The sequence below is a fragment of the Glossina fuscipes genome, unplaced genomic scaffold (assembly GCF_014805625.2).
Source record: "Glossina fuscipes isolate IAEA_lab_2018 unplaced genomic scaffold, Yale_Gfus_2 213, whole genome shotgun sequence".
NCBI lineage: Eukaryota > Metazoa > Arthropoda > Insecta > Diptera > Glossinidae > Glossina > Glossina fuscipes.
The window spans coordinates 558,793-581,326 of record NW_023998556.1 but is presented as its reverse complement, the minus strand read 5'-3'; the positions used below and the strand labels follow the sequence as shown (position 1 = coordinate 581,326).

The 22,534-nt window shown below is 33.9% G+C and overlaps 1 protein-coding gene across 12 annotated transcripts in view; it reads left to right on the top strand.

Moving 5' to 3' along the window:
• The window catches only part of LOC119642096 (irregular chiasm C-roughest protein), a 380,139-nt gene that overhangs the window by 288,965 nt on the left and 68,640 nt on the right, over window positions 1–22,534 (top strand). For 10 of the 12 annotated variants that reach the window (XM_038041077.1, XM_038041076.1, XM_038041075.1 and 7 more), the window contains 7 exons: window positions 784–932; window positions 1,140–1,251; window positions 1,404–1,524; window positions 7,324–7,487; window positions 9,382–9,540; window positions 10,918–11,091; window positions 16,065–16,178. In XM_038041077.1, coding sequence (XP_037897005.1) covers window positions 784–932; window positions 1,140–1,251; window positions 1,404–1,524; window positions 7,324–7,487; window positions 9,382–9,540; window positions 10,918–11,091; window positions 16,065–16,178 — 993 coding nt within the window. The remainder of the gene's footprint in view (window positions 1–783; window positions 933–1,139; window positions 1,252–1,403; window positions 1,525–7,323; window positions 7,488–9,381; window positions 9,541–10,917; window positions 11,092–16,064; window positions 16,179–22,534) is intronic. The other 2 variants (XM_038041079.1, XM_038041080.1) reach the window with 2 other exon arrangements.

Genomic DNA, 22,534 nt, shown 5'->3' with positions numbered 1-22,534 from the left:
TGACGTTGTATCGATTACTAATCAGCTTAATAAAAAGACAGAAAATTCATTATATGCACTTTAATAAAATATTGCGTCCTATAACCAAACACTTTTTCCTTAATATCCTGCTTCTCTTGACTTAAGAACATTTTACTATTCTGTTCTTTCCCGCTTTCGCGCTTTACGAAAAAATGTATACAAATAAAAGGATTGTGTGAGAAGAGAAAAGGGCAAGAAAGTGTAAAAAAAACTTCATTAAATTTACATCCAGTCTATCCAAATTAAATTTCCTTCGTTGAGAACGAAAACCAGTTTACACTTTGTGTCCATGGATACATAGTCTGCTTACTTGCGCTTAGGAACGTAGATAGCAAGTTATTTGCGTTAAAATAAAACTAAAAAAACGGAAAACATGAGAATTGTTAGCATTCAAAAGCTAGTTAAAATCCATGTACGCTTTACATAGATACGCAATCCTCCAAGGAGGCCAACTTATGCCAGAATTAAATTTGGCATCAATTCAAATTTGAAATCCGCTACAGATGCCTGTCAGTCGTCGCCTTCAATTTTTCTTTTCCCTATCGTATTTTGTCTCTTTTTCTCTTTAAAATTTTCAAACTGCATGTGTTCAGCTCTGGTCCTGGCGGAGATTCTTGCATACTAAATCAATTAGATTACCGACAATTTTCCTGTAAAATGCATTCGTTCAGTCATTCATTCATTTATTGTTTTTTCTTTTCCCTCTCTTTTTTGCTTTCTGTGTTTTGCGCTCTTTGCCACACGCCGCCCTTCTTCCTTTAGATGCACCAACAATACGTCTAATTGGCTCACCGGAAATCGACTTGGAAGAGGATAAAGACGCACTGGTTTTACGCTGTGTAGCGGATGCCAATCCACCAGCTAGTATTGTATGGCGGCGTGCAGGACGATCTGAAATTGCAAGTCTGCAGGTAATAAGTAGTAGTTTTAAAGGAAATGTTGTATGTTAAACAGTTTTAAAAGAAAATTTATGAAAAAAAGAAACGAGTGAAAAAACTCATGTTTTATCCCAACAAAAATTTTTGAAGCTTTGCCAAAGAAAAACTTATACACGTCGTCTAATGTTTCTTTTTCGTTTTTTGTTTATCGCTCTTTACTTCATTACTCATCTGACTCAGGAAACATTGCAGCTACGCCCGGTAGGTAGACGTGATGCTGGTTTGTACACCTGTCAAGCACAAAATTCTGTGGGTACCTCAGAACAACTTTCGGTGCAATTAGATGTAAAATGTAAGTTTTGATTGAGGTGACATAGTTACAACTGTACCAGAGTGCGAATGTATGACCGTATACGTGTGTATGGCTGCATGTGTGATTTTTCCGAGAAAGAAAGCGATTCTGTTTAGTCGTAATTTGCAAAATAATTCAATTGCTTTTTGCAGATCCACCTAAAATATTATCTGCCGGCCCTGATCGTTTAACCACTGCACCATTGTTTAGCCCCGCAGCTTTCGAATGTGTGGCAGATGGCAACCCTATGCCAACTTACAAATGGGTGCAACGGTAAGTTGAAAACCAAATTTTTAATATTTATTTAAAGTGAAACCACTTTTTTTTGATCAGTCTAATGGGCATAGCTTCCAGAATATGTAGAAAAAATTCATGAGATGGAAGAAATTTTTTCCAAGATGTTTCGATTCCTTGCGAAAACAGTTCGATGTTATGCCTATGTTAAATGAATCCTTGCCGCTGAGGCACAGTTTAATGTGTTACCCATTGAGTTCTAACTTCTATAAAAAACAAACAGATGACATCTGTCCATATTCATTTGAAAGCAGCTCCAAATAAAAATATATTAATACAGCTTTATAACGATGATAGCTGAGCAATTGTGAGACTGAGGTCGATGCGAAAGTTTGCACCGTTCCTTTTAAGAAATTAAGAGTTTGGAATGAAATTTTTGGATTTGATTATATATTCTGCAATATTCTCGTCCATTTTCATGCAGTGTTTCCATCTTGACGTAACACGTACGGGATGAGTAAAAATATTTGAACATGGCAGCTTAAACGTCTCGGAAATGCAAACTAGAAAAAAAAAAATATTAAAAAATTAATTATAAGAGAAAAACATGTCTGTAACACATTTGAAAATTTTAAACGCGTGTTCCTTCTTCGAAACGGCAAACGACACAGCACGAACGTTGCTCGTTTTCTTAATTTGAAGTTTTTACAACATCTTTAAGATAACATTTTGAAACAAAATTTTTCTTAATCTATTACACCGACTTCGCTCTTAAGCGCGTTATTTAAAATTTCTTACTCAGCATAAATTTCGTCCTTTTATCCTTCAAACATTCCGTTAAAAGTAGTATGTTGATTCTCAGTCTTTCAGAGATTTTCACAGCTAAGTAACAAATTTTCCACATGGCCTTTAATCTTAAAACACGTACCCTATTAAGTCAATACATAAACGCAAACGCTGTGTCAGAATTATAAACCACCGTTTCACACCCTAAACCAACCCTACAACTTCATGCTGCCTTTCATGTTACTGTTCCTATTATCGTTGCTGATGTTGTAATAACAAAGACCCAAGTTGTACAAATATTCAACGGTAACGGGTCTATCTGTTTGCTTCTGCAAGTTGCTTGAGAAAACGGCAAACGATTGACAGGACATGTTATATGAAGAAGGAGAAAATGAGGACAAAGACGACGATGATGGTGACTATGATAATGATAGCAACGATGAAAAAATGATGATATAATAACTACCGCAGGCTATCATGTCTTTTCACGTTATTTCATTTTGTTTGTATAAACAAACATTTTGTGAATGTTAACGATATGAAATTTAATACATATAAGGAAACAGGTGTGAACTGTTAAGGAGAATTCCTAAAGAGAATAATGTAATGATACTTCAAATCCATAACCGATTGTTATAAGACACGAAATTGATATTATCACAAGTGGCTCGATAATTTCAAAAAAAAAAAAAAAAGTGAAAAAATAATAGTCAAGCGTGATAGATCCTACAATACTTCGCGACCTAATACAATACTTCATTAGTTTCGTCCCAAAATACCCAAAATCGTATTCCATTGCCTTTTTTTGCACAAACAAAAAGTTATAAGTATATCTTGGTGCTGCTCAAAAGTGAATCTATACTATTCTAACCGAGAGGAGCAAATTGTTATGCCAAATCGCTATTCGAGATCTATTTCCATCATAAAATTCTAAAGGTTCGATATTGTCATATAAAGGTTGAACTTTCGTAGGACCATTTGAATGGATCCAAAACATGGTAGCATACGTTTGAAAATTTCCACATGTTTTGGGTATCAAAAATCTTTGTTTTCCGATTTTTTCGGCAGATATCGCGGAATATTGAAACTTGCAGCATTTAATGATTTGTCCAAAGTATATTTAGAATATAGGTAACGCTCAGATGGCTTTTATTATCTTGATTCAAAACCATATTGTAAATCAATTTAAACTTGTCGATCCCTCCGAGTACGCGGTGAATTAAAATACACTTAATTGCTTTTTGAAAATTTTCTTATTTCCTGTCACCGAAAGAATGGGAAATCTTAGCAGCCTATGTCAAAATTACATTTTAATTTTTTGGACTAGTGCACATTGTATATCATTTTAAATTTGAAATGTTATATTCATTTCATGGTGCTTTTAAACTATTTAGCACTTAAATTGTATATATAAAGATTGGAAGGAAGATGAGCACACGGTGCCAAAGGACGCACGGATAAACAGAAAGAATCGAATTATTTGTTGGATTGAAAAAAGAGGGAAGGAGCGACATATCCAAAAACATTAACAACACGGACTATGGCGGATGCCACCAGAAGAGGGTGCGAGGGGACGAGTGGCGAATTAACGCGGTAAAATTGTGGGATAAACGAATGTTGTGAAGATCTTGCGGAAAAAAGGAAAAAGGAATGAAGAGGCAGAGACTCGTAGGAACGGATGGATATAAAATGTGAAGATATGAACTTCGAAATTTCATCTAAAAAGTTTCTATGGATATTTTGATTCTTACTTTTCCTGGGATCGAAGTTAACTTCGATGTAGCGATTCTCATTTTCATATAAACGCTCTTCGTCGATGCTGACAATCTTGCACCATTTGTTGTTAATACTTGAGGACTTTGACGAGTCAGTGGTGTACAGCTATCCATCATCATTTTTATTATAATGCAAGTAAGGCATACCATCGACGAGGAGAACAGACAAAACCAGTAGGAGACGTTAAGGAGGACTAAAAACAACAATAAAAATGGAACACGGAGACACTGCCCAAAATCAAATTTCTTTTCTTAACATGAAAGAAGGATAACAAACCCGAAATTTAGAAGAAATATCGTTTTAACTCTAGGAAAAATATGAAAAAAATTTTAAGATAGACTGAAAAAACTACTCATTGCAGGTAAAATGAATTTACATGCCTCAGCAGTTTATGCAAGTTATTCAAAAATCAATATTGCGTCAGCCAATGTACCAAATTCAAGCATGATATAAACGACTCTTTAATCGGCATATGCCCTCGCCAGTAGGATGCAAAATTGCAAAGAACAAGAAAAAAAAGCAGAGAGTGTAGTGATACAAATCTGACGATTACACATTAGTCTCAATAATTCTTATCTATAAAAGCAGCCATCGTTAATAAGACCGCTGTCTTTTATGCAGGACAACCGAATGGCTTTCGTTCTTTACGTAACTTCAGCGAGTTTAAAGCACCTTGTAAAGATGCAATTGTTAAAGGATTAGTCACTTTTACCGATCAATTGTCAAAATATTAAAAATTTATTGTATTCGGTCGCCTTAACATAAGCTGGTGTTACCAAAAGCGAAAGCCAATTGTGAAGTAGAATATGGAATTTGGTATGAGAATGAATCCCTTTAAAAATTCGTTTAAATTGACATTACAAAGCTGAAGAAGATAAAAAGGAGCAATTGACATACAATGGAGCTCAACGAATAGAAAATACAAAAATAGTGCATGAAGCTATCATCTACATACAACATGGCTGGGCGCCATTTATGCATAAAATTCATGCATTAATTTTCTTTCTACACTTTTACTTTTTTTTTTATGATTATGTGAAAATTTACGGCACGTTTGTGCTGGTGTTTTTCGCGTTGTCTGTAAATCTAGTTTACAACACATTGCACATTAAAGAAAAATAAATGCAAACGTATATATCGATATAAATGCACTCGTTTTTTACATAATGTGCTGAATGTTCAAGTAAGAAGGCATAACAGAGCATCCAGCGTACTTTCAAAATTGGTTACAATTCTTCACTATCTCTCTCCCAGTTTTCCATCACTTATAAGCTTCTTTCCTTTCAAACAATAGGTAAACGAAAACAATATTTTCAACTTCAACACGTTCATTACAACACATTGTAAAAGTATACGTATTATATTATAATATAATGTTTTGACGTTTCATATATGTGGTAATTCATAAGGAAAATAACAAAGAAAAAGAAAAATGGTTTTACTTGCTACACTTTTACTTTCCACTTAACACTCCTTAACAAACGTGATCAGAACTTAAAAAATTTAGACATGATCTGAAGTGTACCAGTTATCATAATAGAAGTGTGTGCCTAGCAAAAAGCATGGTTAAAGGGCGTTTTGTTAAAGAAAACTGTGGACGTTATGGTCGCTTAAGGCCTATCGTTACTTCTCCTGTATAACTTCGCCTAACACAATTCTTCGTTTACTTTCGTGATAAACTTTTCACAAAACTACTTTGTTTCCATGTAATGGTACATTTTTCATGGGCATACAAATTTAGCAAAAACAATTTTCCAATGATCATCATAAAGTGCTAAAAATGAACTTTGCTTTATAGTTAATTTGCAAGCCATATTACTGCTAAGAAGTATTTTTCGCAATAAAATACGAAAAGTTAGAATGTTTTCCACATAAAGGCTTACTTTTCGTGAGAACGCTTTGCAACAAAAATTAGTTTGTACGATTCAAATTTTCCAAACAATTTGGTCTGCCGTGCAATTTAAGGAATTGAAATTTTTTTCAAAATAAAACTTCAAATAGTAAAAAGTGGTATCCAGTCGTCTAACCCATTCCACCCGCATTTATCCGCATGAATAGCCCAGTAAGTAAGAATCGCGACTACCAAGTGTGTGCTCGCGAGTTCGAATCTCAATGCGGTAAAGTTTACTTTGGTCGTAGTTATGATGAGTGCTCTGTCGGTAAAGGTGTAGCACTTACCGCTTGAACATACACCCACAAGGCTGAGGCCGTTTCCCTATCTCTTTCTCTCCTTTCTCACTTCTTTCCTTTTTCTGTCCTTGGGCAAAAAGATGTCAGCGTACCACATTTGATCCAAACACTTTCAAAATTGCAAACTTGAAGTCTTAGACAAAATACATAGACAGACGTCAGACGGACGGATAAGTAACAGTTCTTACCTGCTTTTAAGTAAAGTTTTTATTAACATTGTATGTAACAAAGTAGGAATGAGGAAGCCAACTGTATCTGTAGTATTATCTAATATGGTTCGAAGATTTTCGCTAAAAGCATTCTACACTTCTGGCGAAAAATGGACGGTCTTCTTATGATTAATGTGAAAACCTGACAAAGGTCGACGTAAAGTATGCGACGTTTTTGGTACAGTCTCAATACACAAGGATGGGGATTTCATTATTTTTTCCTTTTCATTTTTTTGTTTTGTCATTGCAAATGTAAATCATGATCAATTTATAAAAATTTAAAGGATAAGTTCCGTTAGCAATTTAAGAATTACTTTATTATTACTTACCATATACACACTTATAGTTATATTAAAGATAGACTTTTTCAGGTTGTCGACGAATGAATGAAAAGGCTTAGTTGATAAACATTAGAAACTTTTGATGGTGTTATAGTTTCTACACTAAGCAAGTGAAACTTCTGAGTGGCCAATGTTAACGTAGAACAGAAATATACCAAGTGATGTAACGAATTGTAAATTTACTCTATATTCCACGTACTTCACTCTTTCTCATTTTTCTCTTCACATACTTTACTTACGTTTTATAGCGTTTTCATATACGCCCACACGCCAACTTTATCCGTTCCTTATATTAAAGCAATACCCCCAGTAAAGGTTATTTGAATTTAATTTGTCTATTTTTTATTATTTTTGGTGATAGCTTTTTTTTATATGCATATACTTTAAAATCCGGTTGCAAAATTTTTATGTTTTACGTAACACTTTCTCTTTAAATACGCCGCAATAAAGACGGCAATGACAAGAAGTGTAGCAAACTATTTACGTGCGTTTGTTCTTCTTGTTGCTCTTATCTTTTCATCCATTTTTGCTTTCAGTATTTCACATGGTTCGAAATATGTAGAACGTGGCCATGAGCCCCGTTTGGTCGTCGACAATGTTACTTATGACTATCAAGGTGAATACGAGTGCCGTGCTACAAATTACATTAATGGTCAGGAACGTGTGGCCATATCGGAACCAGTGTCGTTGCAAGTTGTGGGTAAGTAGTACATGCGCAAACAGTCATACTGATAAATTTACATATTGCACACACGAGATGATATTTTTATATGCATAACAAACTCACACACTCAATAGCCTTTTGGTTAAATCAAAACAAAAAAAAGTTATTTTATCAAAAAGGCGGTAGCGAAACGAGTAAAAAAGAAAAAGTTGAAAAATTCGAAAAATCAGGTCAATGCAAGTATTACGAATGGAAAAGTTATGTAAAAACCAAAGCAATGGCTATTTTGAGGTTATGAAACTAATGGGCATAATGTACGAACGTAGTGAAACAGATACGACCTGATACGTGTTATAAAAGACAAAGAGAACGAATGAGAATATGTAATGATAACACATTTTTACCTGTAGTTACATAACACTTAAAAAAGCTTTAAAGTGCAATATAGTGAAACATAATGTCAAGTTAACGTGAAGAACAAAAATATTTTGATAATTTGGCTTTATTTTCCAATCTACGTTATGTGGAAAGTTTCGATTTATATAAACAATTTTGATCGACGAGATAAGTTCCTTACGTATTGCCCCGTTGGCGTCAACGTTACACATAAAGCTGAATAGAATAAATTGAAAGGAGCTAAAGCATCCCTAAACTAAAGCAGATTAAAATAGAGTTTTGATCAATGAAACTAAGGTAGCGATGTAAAACACCAGTCAATAAATTCGTAGCATCGACAATCAAACAACATTCTTCAGGCAAAATTCGATTTTATCCATTAATATAAACTTTTATTCCGGTACTTCGTTAATGTTTCCATGTCTTTCTTATAGAACGATTTGTCCGCCCCTTCAAAATACGCTTTTCCACATTGATGATCATTTTTTTTTGCGATTCATGACCAGAAAATAGCAGCTTGGGGTTAAATCAGCAGTATACAGTACTTTAAAGCGCAATTGAAGCAATATCACCATTGTTGTGCTCGACTTATGATACGTTGAAGGAGCATTTTCTTTTTCTTCATTTGGGACCGTTTTTTGAAATTTCGTCATTCACACACACTTATAATGCTACACAGCGTTCACCGTTGATCCTTTGTCCGGGTTAAACTTTCGTTTTGGAGTGCTTTCTGCACTGGAATGCTGCGATGAATCTATGTGCCATCCACTGTCACGTATCATATGAAAATATGCGTTCTATTTCACCTAAACAGAGTCCAATAGCGCCCTGAGTAATCACAGCGTATTTCTTTTCGGTCATAAAAGTAAGTGAACGCTGTACTCACTTTAAACAGCGCTTTCTAATGCACAAATGTTCATGCATAATTGTAAATATGTTGTCTTCCGAAATTTTTAAGGTGCCAAATATCTCGCGCAACTCCACTTTTTAATGCGAAAATTTATTTTTTCGACAGACACGAGTCGACGTAACATCTTTCAAGCCAATACTGGTTGTAAAGCTAATTTTTTTATTCAAAAAGCAACTTTTTCCATCAAAATCAACGCATGAAATTCAAATTTTTCCATCGTTTTAAAAGTTACGAAGGTCAGCGTCACTGAAACGACTGTAACTTGTTAACTAATGATCGTAAAATCATGCTATTTTGGTGCATTTCCTTTGACAGTTGGTACTATCTGAAAATCACACGGAGTCTTCAAGAGGGTGCAATGGAGAATGCCTATATGACATGGTATGAACTTGTTGACTGGTGTGTTAATGTCAGTAGGATAACTTGTACTGCCGCAACATTGTAACTATATTTATATAAAATTAAAGCTGACGCACAACTGCGTGATATTTATTTTATATTTATCTAACCTAGTTGAAGCATTCAAAAAGTTTTCTAGCCTCTGTTAAAAGGATTAGGAAGAAACTGGAATATGTTTGCTTCTCATAACTGCCAGAACCTGAATGACATTTTTTCAACTTTTAGGTGCTCCGCAGATATTACGTCTACATCCTTCTATGCATACAGTACTTACGAGACGTGGTGATGCCGCCACACTAACATTTATAGTATGCGCCGATCCCAGGCCGCAGCGGATAGCTTGGGAATGGGGTTCGTTGCGTTTGGACGCCGGTTCAGCAACAGGTACATAAATGTTATGGAAAAGATAATTTTGTTATTCAGACTTTCTTCGTCCACAATCACTTGCACAATGCCTGAACGAGTGAAGAAGCTTAAAATTTCCAAATTAATAAATTCGATCTGAATTGTAGTCTGTTTTGGAATTCTGATCAATCTCCTCCAAACTGGATTTCCAACACTGATCTTAAGAGCAATTTTCGTCAACTAAGATCAATTAATACGCAGCACGCAATAAGAGAAATGAATATACTTTTAAATGTGGTCAAATTCCATATCAATTTAGTGCAACTCAACCGAAATACTCAAACAAGTTTTAAAAGATCCAGAAATTTTTAGTTACCAACTTAACAATCAGTTTTGTTTGTCGTAAGACGAACGCGTACTTTTTTAACCTTTGGTTCTTCTGCTAATACAACTTTCAATTCTCATTTTCTTTCTATGCGTTCTTCACTGGGATGTACATACTCCCACACAAATACAATAATCAAGCAATTTTCAAAAATTCATTTACTACCAAAAAACCCATAATTAATATTAATGAAAACCATATATATGCGTATCCATGTGGCGTTCTTTGGCGTCATTATTGAACATCATTATAAACGTGTGGGTGCTTGTCTAAAATAATTTAAAAATATATACATATATAATACATGTGCCATAACAAAATGTTGGACAAAATTATTGCCTAAAACCATAAAAATAATATCACACATACAAAACTATTTGAATAATAACCAAATACCGGGCATTGCGGCGGCCTAACCTGAATAAAACGTTAATGAATGCATTATGTATTACTCACATATGTATTGGTTGCTGCCGATACATATTAAATCATGCAATAATGCAATCTACGACTAAAAACAATTTGCATTTTCTGCTAATTAACGGAGAAATTCATTTTTTTTTTTTTTTTTTTTGGTTTTTTTAATGGTTATTTCTCTGTCTCACATCTATGCGACCAACGAAAACATGCACGTATCGCGCATAAAATTTATAAAATGCCACTAACAACAACAACAACAATAATAATGCTTTTAAACCAAATTATTTGTGTTTGCTGAACAAAAACAAATGTCGGCTAAATCAATGATGATGATGATGACGCCAACGTTCGCTATTATATGTGAACATGTCCGCCTGCGTCCATTGTGGGTGACTCTAATTTGGGCGAATTAATGAATTGCTTCTTGTTCGGTGAATTTCAATTGCTGCAAACCGCACACATATATACATATGTATCCATATGTATGTGGATGTTACCGACACTCTGATACGCAATTGTGGATCGCATCCATTTACTGACTCAACACAACTTTTTCATGAAACAAACCGTTCACGTTACATCACACTTGTTTCCTCACCCACCATACGTAGACCGTTTTCGTGCTGATGATTTGTTACAAGATGCACGCGAGGATTGTTACCTATCAACATTGCATATACATCATACCAACGAACATGATGCTCGTCCCTATTATTTGGTTGTGGAAAATGAACGCGGATCCGATCGTCATGCCATACAATTGAACGTGGAGGGTACGTTTTCAGGTGCAGACAAAATCAAATCATTTTCTTCATATCATATGTGTGTAATGTATGTATGTATGCACCGTGTTACGTAAATATCATATAAATATTATGTACAATTCTTTTTAAGCAAAAAAAATTTTCAATGGTATCGGCAGTCACTGTCAGAGTTGCACTAACGCTAATTTTCATTTTAAATTGCATGAGAATCTCCATTTTGCCTCTCATTTTTGTTATTTTTCTTCGACCTGCTAGTCTAGAATTACATGAAACAAGTAAATGTCGTAAACTATTTATATTTTTTAATTTAAAAGCACGCATGGTTAAGTGATTATAATTCTTATTCAGTCATTTCGAGTATATGTAGCAGTAGCCTTTCAAAATGTGCTATCATTTATATAGCTAGCGGTTAAAAAATTAAGTCTAAGCATTGGAAACATATTTGATTTATTTATTAAACAATTCAAAATGCTATTTAGAATGCAGCTGCAAAATCAACCAATGTTTTGAGAAAGATACTCCTTAATCCTCTTGAAATTTTTACTCCCACAATTTTAATGATTTTTTCTGCTAAGAATCTTCTCGATCTCGTTGAAGAACACTTACTGAAAATAAGATTCGCTAAAAAAAGTAACATCTTACCCTTTCAAGTGAAATATGAAGCTAATTTTGGTAGTTTTTCCACTTGAGAAAGTCACTTAGTGTGGAAAATTGGTACAATATGTATTAATCAAAATAGTTTTCATCATTTTCGACAATATTTCACAATATTTTTGGCGACAAGTTGTAATCATGATGCGCTTTGTCTGGTGAATATGCTAGGTGTGGTAGAACTTTCATTCCAAGCTCCAAAGAGTAGGCTCTTGCAGCAAGGGGCCAAAAATGGCATTTTCAGCCCATTCGTGTCGCTTCTCATAAACCGTTGGAACTAAAACCGACAATTGCGATATGATGGAGCAACATCACCATAGTACCTATTTGATGGTCTTCCGCAGTAGATTTCTTCAAATAAACAACTAAAGAAGGAGATCAAAACTATCGCATACGACGGTTATGTTCACTGGTATTTCCCATTTCTTTAGAATTTTTACCTGAGAGAAATCGCCTATTAAAATTAACTCGATCACCTCATAACGTCGACTGTCGTGCAGAAATGTTGAACCCTCGTGCAACTTTCGAAATTCTATCAACTTTACGTACATTGTGCGATTTAAGTATAAATGATTTGTTGAAATTCTTCAAAACTTTGCGGATATACGTTATTCTGTGATGCTTCAAATGAGAACATCGTAATAGAAATACAAATAAAGTTATAAAAATTCTACTAATAAGCGCTTCCCAGTTCTTAATAATGTACACCCAGGTACTGCTTTAAAGCGTAGATGCATTCCAAAAAAAACGACGCAAAGTCGGTCGCAGTTATATAGGAAATCGTATAAATTTCGAAGATTTTTTTATCGATTGTAGTATATGTGTACGTATTTTTAACCTAAATTGACAAAATTTTTCATTTTTTCATTAAAGTAAAAAAACTAAAAAAATCGACACAATAAACGAACAGTATTACGCAATAAAAAACAAAAAAGTGAAGAAAATTTAACTGAGTTTTGTAGAGGACTCAACTGGCGTCTCTTTGTTGAAAAATTTGTCTAATTTCTGCTGAACAGATTTTTTTTTTCCCATTTCTAAATAAATTTACTTTTAGCGGTTAATATCGGATTGTTACCGTTCGCATAAAAAATTTTCCGAATTTCATCAACTAAATCCATGGCTTTAGAAAGATTTTGTGATGTAAGATTTTGTTGCATTTCTACTGGGGTGTCCTTTTCGTTCGCGCATTGCATATCCACATCGATTAATTCTTCGTTAAGCATTTCGTATTTATCGGCAGTTAACAATTCGTCCACATCCGATTTATTTATTCCTTCAAAATCGATCTTCATAATCAAACTTCAGGAAAATCGAAAAAAAAATTTAAAAAAACGACACAAATCGAATATATGGCAACGCAAAACGAAAATCAGTGGTCATTCAAGAGCGACGCAACATCGAAAAACAAAAGTCGGAAAGTCGAATCACGCAAAGCGGAGCCTGAGTGTACGTAGAATTCTTTAAACTTATATGGGCTTGTTCCTAACCAAAAATTAAGTAAAAATAAAATTTATTATGTATTTCTCCTAATTTCCCGTTTCGCCGCTTCTCGTTTATAATTGCCTGTTCATTGGGGTTGATTTCTGTTGCTTGTTTCGTTGCCACGATTTTTGCTTTCTCTAATTACGTCTGAAACGTAATCAGTGTTCAATGCGTTTCTTGAACATCATATGCTTTTCATCGGCCGTTTTTTAGCTATTATCTCAAATTATTTACTTATCATTTTATTCTTTCCCGTACATATTGTTATGGAAATCCCAAATGTGGTCATTTTCTACAACCAAATTTACATTCGCTAGGCGTCATGCAGCTGCAGATCGATGAAAGCGATTAGCGGAAAAACAGACAGGTAAAAGCAGAGTGCACATTCGCAGGCGCCTCATGCAGCTGCATGCCGATGAAACGATTAGAGGAAAAACCAGGCTGGGGTTAGAAATAAAACCATAAATTTAGGTATAGAATTGTGGCCAGGGTTTAAAGTGTGTTCCTGCCTAGTTGTTATGAAATTCGCTTTTTACAAGATACAGTCCGTATCTCTAGATCGTAGATATTTTGATCAAGAGAAATACACTTCAAAGTTCTTTTATTTTACTACTTTGTCTCTCACAACAGTAGGAATATTTATTTACGATATATTTTGGCCGTACTCTCAACTTCTAAGTTCTTGCCAGACTAACTCTACTTTTCACAAATATTCGATTTATATACAATTTTACAAGAATGTTACTATACCTACATTTATGACTTGACATTTAATTCGTTAACTTGCTTTTGTTGGTATCCGTTTTCATCGGCATGCAGCTGCATGAGGCGCCTGCGAATGTGCACTCTGCTTTTACCTGTCTGTTTTTCCGCTAATCGCTTTCATCGATCTGCAGCTGCATGACGCCTAGCGAATGTAAATTTGGTTGTAGAAAATGACTAGATTTGGGATTTCCGTAACAATATTATTAATTTCGTGTTGTCCCCTTGGGTATTTACATCTACGAAAATTGATTTCGCCGAGTTAAAGAAGCTTCAGAGCTCGGATTATATAGAGGGCGTACTGCGCGTATTCTTAATTGTTCCCTTCAGAAGTTCTCACAATTTAATAAACAAGTTCCTTAAAACTTCATGATGTCATTCATGATGAAAAAACTAAAAACTATGCCATAAAGCCATTTATATGTTATATGTAGATTTAATCATCCATATGTACGTACAATGCATTTACTACATGCAGAGCAAAGCTTATAAACAAACCCAACTAATTTACATAAATAATTAGTGTGAATTTTCTGAAATTTCCCAATGAAAGGATGTTGAAAAAAATGTTACAAGAGTTTCATAGACGAGATGAACGGGAAGGCAAGCTATAGCAAGAGAAGGAGTATAATTTGTTTTTACCCTTCATTGCATTGATAATTAGTTTATAATGGTCATTTACATTTTTTTGGATGTTAAATTTGTAACGACGTCGCTGTTTTTGCTTTGTCGGTTGCTATTGCTTTTGCTTTCGTTGTTGTTGGTTTTATTATTACTGTTATTGCTTTTAAATGACCTCCAGATAAAATATTAGCTTTAATTAAAATTGATGGCAAATTTGTTTATGATAATTAAATAAACAATTAATTATGCAAATGTTTAATTAAAATCCTATTCAGTCAAACGCAGATGTTGCATAATGAAATTACATGAAGTGTCCTATGTAATGATAATAGAAAAAAGAGAAGAAAATCCAAAACCACGTGCATTTTATTAATTAATAGAAACATAAGAAAATCAGGTAGAAATTTGTTTAGAATATTAGTATATTTATTTAACTGTCACCGCTATAGAGAGAGCATCAACTTTTTTGAATAGACAGTAAGTATAGCGTCCTATCTTGTGACACTTCAACTTTGGTGGTTGCTCGATCCTCAAATCATTTCATACACCTTCTTGTCAACCGATATGAAATTATTGCGGTTTATTATATATGAATATTATTTCGCTACAAAATTACTTATAAAATGGATATGATATATTTAGAAATTTAACGACACAAACGCGCGCTCACGAAGATATGGTTAATCTACAAATAGTTATGAAGTCGATCCTCACTTACTTTCAAACAGGCTAAAAATTTGACATAAAGTCAAAGCCGCGATTCAGGTAACACATTAGACTTTGACAAAAGTGAGCGGAATGCTGTTGAGGCGGCAGGGAATCTTTTGTGCTTTAGAACATGTTAGTTTGTTCTACTTTCCATTCGTTTTACATCGCTCTCTGAAAAACTATCCGTGTTTCTTAAGGGTTTAATCTGAACAAATAATTAGATCGCTGATGTAAAGGACATTCAATAAAAATCACATGCATGTTTTCTATTTTATTTAATGTAGTTTGGTCAACTTTTTAAAATTCATTAATTGCAATTCCTTAATTTGTTGTATATTATTATCTCTTTATACATATTTATTGGATATTTATTTTATTTGAAAAAAAGTTTTATTATTTTGCTTACGCTTTAACCTTCTCAGTTTAGTTTTTAATAAATTCTCTACTTTGTCTCTATTTAATTTAAGCAATAATTCTTAATTTTCCCTAACATTGTGTGTATGTCGTGAAAAAACATTCGCATGTTTTTGCTTAAACTTGATGTGTCTAAATAGTAAAACTTATTTATTTATCGTATCTTAACTTGAAGTTTTTCCTTTTCTTTTTTTTTTTTTGTTATCTTTCTCCATTCATCTTTTTTCACACACTTGAAAATTCCTGGGAAACTTCCTTAATATACATCCACCGAAAACTACGTAAACATTTCTTTTTCGCTGATGCCATATCTGACGCCATTGCTGTTGCTATTGTCGTTGTCGTTATTACAGAACCTCTGGAAATGAGTTATTTGTTGGGCACAGCCGGCGGTTGTTTGGCGGCCATATTTATATTAATCTGTCTTTGTATATACGCGTTACGTGTAAAAAAGTGTTGCTTTAAAGGTAAGAATTGGAAACTTTTTGTATATTTTTTGTTTTTCTCTCAATAACGTTGATATAAATGCGATAAAAAAAAGTAAAAGGAGAAAAGGATATAATCCGTTAATTACAATGTTTATATTTACAACGCGATTCCCTTTTACATACATATTACAATTTTGCGCATGCCTGCGTAAATATTAAAAAGGTAAATGTTTATTTAGGTTGAAATGCGTTAATGAGTTTCTTTTGTTTTTTTTTGTTTACATATGGAGGTATAATTTTTTATTCTCCAGAAAATTGAATAAGTAAGCTGAATTTGAAGAAGCTCAACAGAACCACAACTACGCCTCAAATAAATATATCTTTAAAAGAAATTTTCGTTGAAGGTTGATTTATGATTGGCTAAACGGTGATTTGGTGCTACACACTGATGGGAATATAAAAGCTGTAAAAATTTACAAGTAAAAACACTCTGCTGAGACACAGCCCGCCATTAAATTCCCTGCACAACTTCATTTAAAACAGTTATTCATCTAACGAGTTTTCAAAATAAGAATTTATATTAGAAACCTGTCGGTGTCGCCAATTTCATTAAAATATTTCAGAAATTGTGATTTGTAGATCGAACAAAAGAAAACAAGAAACGCATATGGGGAGAACAAGCCGAGATCAATTCAGAACCACTTTCTCGGTATGATAAAAAATGGATCTATGTCAAGTTCTTGTGGATGTGCCATACATCGACGAAAACTTAATACGTTCTTCTACCACGAACGTATATGTATATGTTTGCTCTAGGCAGTGTGCGTATACCACTCGGATGCGTTTTAATCTAACCCTTGATGTATTTAAATGCTTACAAGTAAGAGTAGTTCAAATTACAAAATATTACAGTATATAGAAATAATCCAGTAAATAATCTCTATATATTCAGTAGAAGCAACTAAAAACATTATAAACGGACAAGACGGATACTAAATACATTTAATCATTCGTTTTCACCTGCTTTCGTCCAGAAAAACAACAAATTAGACTTAGTTTTCCTAAGAGCGCCTACATATAGTAGGATCTAAAAAACAGATTTATGCTATCCAAACTCCCTTTAGTTAATTTCTACAAAAACCCGCTAGTATGAACCAATTTTCATCGTAAAATATTAAAACTAAGCTTTTTTGTCACAAGGCTTATTATTCATGAGAATACTTTCTTGGTATTGGTCCCAACAAAATGGACACATGTGCTTCAAATTTGGTTCATTTTAAGGTTAAATTATTGTTCAAAAATTACTGTTATAAAATAACTGGACAATAATTGGCCATGTTTGGTATAGCAACTGTAATTTTTTGTGGAAGCTCTTAATTGTGTCGGGACCCGAATAATACGCCTACATTGTTTAAACTCGAATTGCTTATTTTACTTATTTAATGAAGCATTTTTATTCTCAAGAAATTTAATTTTTTTTTTTTGCCTTTATTAATATTTACTTACGTTAACAGATACAAATATAATACAATTAATAAGTTTGGAAAATAAATTGTTAATCGATTTGAATTTTTTTCGACAAGAAAATCTGTTATCGGTAAACAAGTAATATATATATATATATAAAATTTTTCAACAGACGTAATTATAATTCTGTCAATAAATGGTATATTAATTACTTTATTTGCCGAAGTAAAAATGACTAAATTGTCAAAAGGCCCTTTGACATGTGTTTAATCAAAAAATAAATCACGTGCGTGATGTTTCCGCTTTTAAAAAAAACGTACACGGGCACGATTCGCTTCTCCCATACTCCTCTACGAACACCGCTTTCTTCATTGCGCGTGTAGGCAATACCCGTTGAGTGGCTAGTAATATGCAAAATAAACATAAAGGTAATTGCTTTTAAAATATTAAACCATATGGAAGTGCCCTTTTCGTTAGAGGCCGTGTATTGAAAAAACTTAAAAAATCGCCCATCCGATCCAAGTTGTCAACATCAATTTTCCGCATGCTGAAATACTACACTCAGCGAAAAAGTAGTCCGATGCAATCTATTTTCAATAGAATTGATGCTTGGGACAAAACAAATCCGCATTTTAAAAACTTCGAACAAGCGCGTTAGTTTGGGGAAAAAGAAATCCATTGTTTTTATATGAACTTCAGGACTTTATTTAACATGCTTCGCATTGTCCGATTTGGGTCAAATATGCACCGTTTTGTTGTACGATTTGTTGCCATTTTAAAGGTAACTTCAAAATGCCTCTCTCATAGAAGTCCTGGTCTCTATTTGCAAAAAACTCTAGTAGTCGATTTTCACAATCCTCCCTAGATTCCAATTTTTTATCATTAAAGAAATTTTGCAATGCAAGAAAAAGATGATAATCGCTTGGTGCCAAGTCCGGACTGTACGGCGGATGCATTAAAACTTCCCAACCAAGCTCCCGAAGTTTCTGGCGAGTCACTGTAGATGTGTGTGGCCTAGCGTTGTCCTGGTGGAACACGACACCTCTCCTGTTGGCCAATTCTGGCCGTTTCTGGTCAATCGCTATCTTCAAACGGTCCAGTTGTTGACAGTAGAGATCAGAATTTAGCGTTTGGCCATATGGAAGCAACTCATAATAAATAATCCCCTTCCAGTCCCACCAAATGCATAGCAAAACCTTCCTGGCCGTTTGAGGTGCTTCACCGCTCTTTGACCACGATCGTTTTCGCACAGGGTTATCGTATGTGATCCATTTCTCATCTCCAGTCACCATCCGTTTAAGAAATGGGTCTATCTCATTCCGTTTGGCCAAGGCTTCGCAGATGGAAATTCGATCCATCATGTTTTTTTCTGTTAATTGGCGTGGCACCCAAACATCGAGCTTCTTTTTGAATCCAGCTTTGTGTAAATGGTTTAAAACTGTTTTATGGTCGATTTTTAGCTCCTGGGTGATGTTACGACTGCTAACATGCCGATCAACTTCGATCATTTCTCCGATTTTATCGACATTTTCGTCGACCGGCCTACCTGTGCGAGGTGCATCTTTAACATCAAAAATTCCTGAACGGAATCTACGAAACCAAAATTGCACATAATTGGCTGTTACAGTATCGGAACCATAAACCCCATTCACAATTTTAGCCGCTTAGCTTGCATTTTCGCCTTTGTCAAAGAAAAACTGTAAAATGTACCGAATTTTCTCTTTGTTCACTTCCATTTTTAACACGCTGTAACTCACAACTGAATGCACCAAACAAAAAACAGCAAAAGAATTTTTTTTACTGCGAAATGTCACCTTTCCAACGAGCATAAATCTGAAATTGTTTGATCAATACTTTACGAGAAATCTATCAGTGCAGCCATCTACCGAAAAAATAATGGATTTCTTTTTCCCCAAACTAATATCTGCTTGTCATTCCTTCTGAAGTTTTCCTGCAAGCTATATACATGTGCAAGACCTTAATAAGCCCTATGCCACGAATGGTGTAAGGTATAATGAAGGATATTATCTTGTCCTTTGAATGAGAACACAACCAAAAATGGGAATCGTAAGGACGTGAAGGCTAAGGTTCCAATTTTCAGTATACATTGCAACGTAAATCCGTCTTTTGTGAATTTTACGTTATTTATTCAACGCTTTTTGAAATGAAGTTCGTACCGCTGAATTGGGATTGTTAAGATTGTATAGGTTTTATTTATAAAAGTAGGGGATCTACTTACAAATTATTTACAGACACTTACATTTATAACGGTTTAATTCTCGTTCTGGCCTTCTCCGTTCGAACATTGCTACACAATTCTCTTAACTCGATTGTCGCAACTCGTTTTTACGAGTCGAACGGTTAATTTCTACCAATTGTTGATGATCTTCTTTCCAGTCCAGTCCAGCTGTATGACGTGGGTAACGCGCATTGAATGTGTATTTAATTTTCCATTTCTTTAGAATTTAGTTTCTTAAAAAGCCGACTAATTTTCACGAAAACTCAAATCAAAAAAAAACACATATTCTTAATAGTGTATACACAATGCATATAAGACGAACTTTATCTGCCGTTGTAGTTATCACAAACGGTAAAAAAGTTGCAAGTATTTGTAATTCACAAAAATTGATGCATTGAAGTGCATATAGTCTCGATCACTACTACTATAACAGTTGTGAGGACGTAAACTTTTACTTTGTTAATAAAATTGTACCTTAATGTCCATCTAGCTACACTGGTGTAACACTCGCTGCGTAAACCAGGGCCCCCCCAGGAAAATTTGCTTGTTATAATTACTGTTTATTCTACTGGGTTAATTCAAGCTAGACTGATTAGCATAGCTAAATCCCTCGGTGCGCCTCCATACAATACTTCTCTATTGAACATTCACTCTATTTGAATATTCACTTCAGTTTATTTCTAATTCATACGTTTACCTTCCATTAAATGACTAGACGCACAATGATCTTACACTCTCTTCGTTTGACCCTACATCATCAGATCTGTCGGTCTGTCTGCAATTACCAAAACATAGATTTCCTAATAGGAGCAAAACAATTTTACCTCAATTTTTATCCTTTTGCTTAGGTTTTAGCTTAGTAAGGTCAAGTCAGGTAGCGGTAGAAAAATTACGTAGTACACAAGCCGATGATGGATAATAAAATTTTAGCTCAAAACGTCGAACATAATTTATTTACTTTTATTTTATAGGACAACACAGTAAAGACGGCGTGGAAAGGAAACCTCCCACGCCAAACGCAAATAATAATCGCTCGTGTACAGTTGTCACCTCTGTAGCCTTGCTTGCTAGTATTCTTTTACTGAAAATTTTGCATATAAGAAAGTGTAATACATACATGATATATGAAACAAGGCGGATGCCGTGTTGTGAAAATCTATAGTGAGTTTTGTAGGAGATTTACTAACGCATTGAGCTCTTGTTATGAAAAACCATCAATTTATGACAATTATCTAATCCGTATCCATAAAACTTATTGATTACATCTTGGCCATATATATGGTTGACATCGTTACTGGAGAATTGTATGAGTAGTTAATCGATAACTCGTTCGTTTTAAAATTCGTGATTACTTCATTTAGCAGTTACATATTCTTTAGTGAGAGTTTAAAATCCTTTGCTGCTACTTTGATATTCAACCTCCGTAATAGTAATTAATCAATCAAAGTTGTAAAAATTATAAATTTATGACATTTTTTTCGTTTAATATTCATTCTACTGTACATCATAAATTATAAATTCGTAACAAATTCATAAATATTCATAGGTTGCCTTAAAATATGTACAAATGGAATGAAATGGTTCAATTATTCCTTTTATAAATTCCATTGAATTCACATTTTGTATAAAATAAATGTAATGTTTTTTTCCTCTAAAAAAACAAAAATAGAAAAATAGCATAACAAAAAACCATAAAGGAGAATTTATATTCATTAATCGCTAAGCAATAAAGGATGGGCAACGAAACCAAACCAAGGAAAAAGAAATGAATAATAATTGCTGTAGCAGCTATAGAGTGATTAGCATATGGATTGTTTTACATAGGCCTCCGAATAATTTATTTTCATTAACAAATGGCTAATTACAAACGAAACCGAAAAATGATCATGGAGCGTTTTGGACGAATTTTCTGCAATCGTCAGTCATCAAAACCAATATAGAATGCCTTAAGTATCTAATTATCCAATTTGATCTTAATATATAATGATTAAAAAAAAAGACCACTTTAGATTGTAAAATTTGTTCAATCCGTTGAATTGCTCCTAATTATATCTAATTTTATTCTAATTAACAAATCCGAGAGAATAGAATCGAATTTACAAAAACTAAAAAGTCTATAAAACATTATCTTATCTTGTTACAAAAAGCGATGAGAAAATATGCCTGCTTAAGAACATAATTAAGCACTCGGGTGTAACTCCACTACGGACTACAATTCGGCTTGCTAAGTGTGCGTAAAATTTTATGTAATATTCCAGAGTGCAGAATGAGTTACAAGTTTTGCGGTAGAAAAAAACAGGTAACTCCTGATCTCTTGTTGTTAGTAAAACATATATATATATATATATGTACATATTATAGTTTCTATTTCTTTTCTTACCCGAGCGCGTATTACACAAAAAATTAAAATATGTCATAATAAAAATCATGTACATAAAACAAACCATGCAGTAAAAAACAAAAGTAACAACTAGGGCCAACGAACAAATTGCCTCCAGATATATATAATAAAAACAGCAGACATTAAGGTTTTTTATTTTTCCTGTCAACTTAACAATGCCCATTCTTTTCCTTCTTTAGTCGTCTCGCGGAAAACAGAAAAAAAAAACTCCGCGATTCATTAATTCATATAATTTTTCTTTTGGCCATTAAAACTGACCGTTAACTCAGTCCATGAGCATAACAAAAG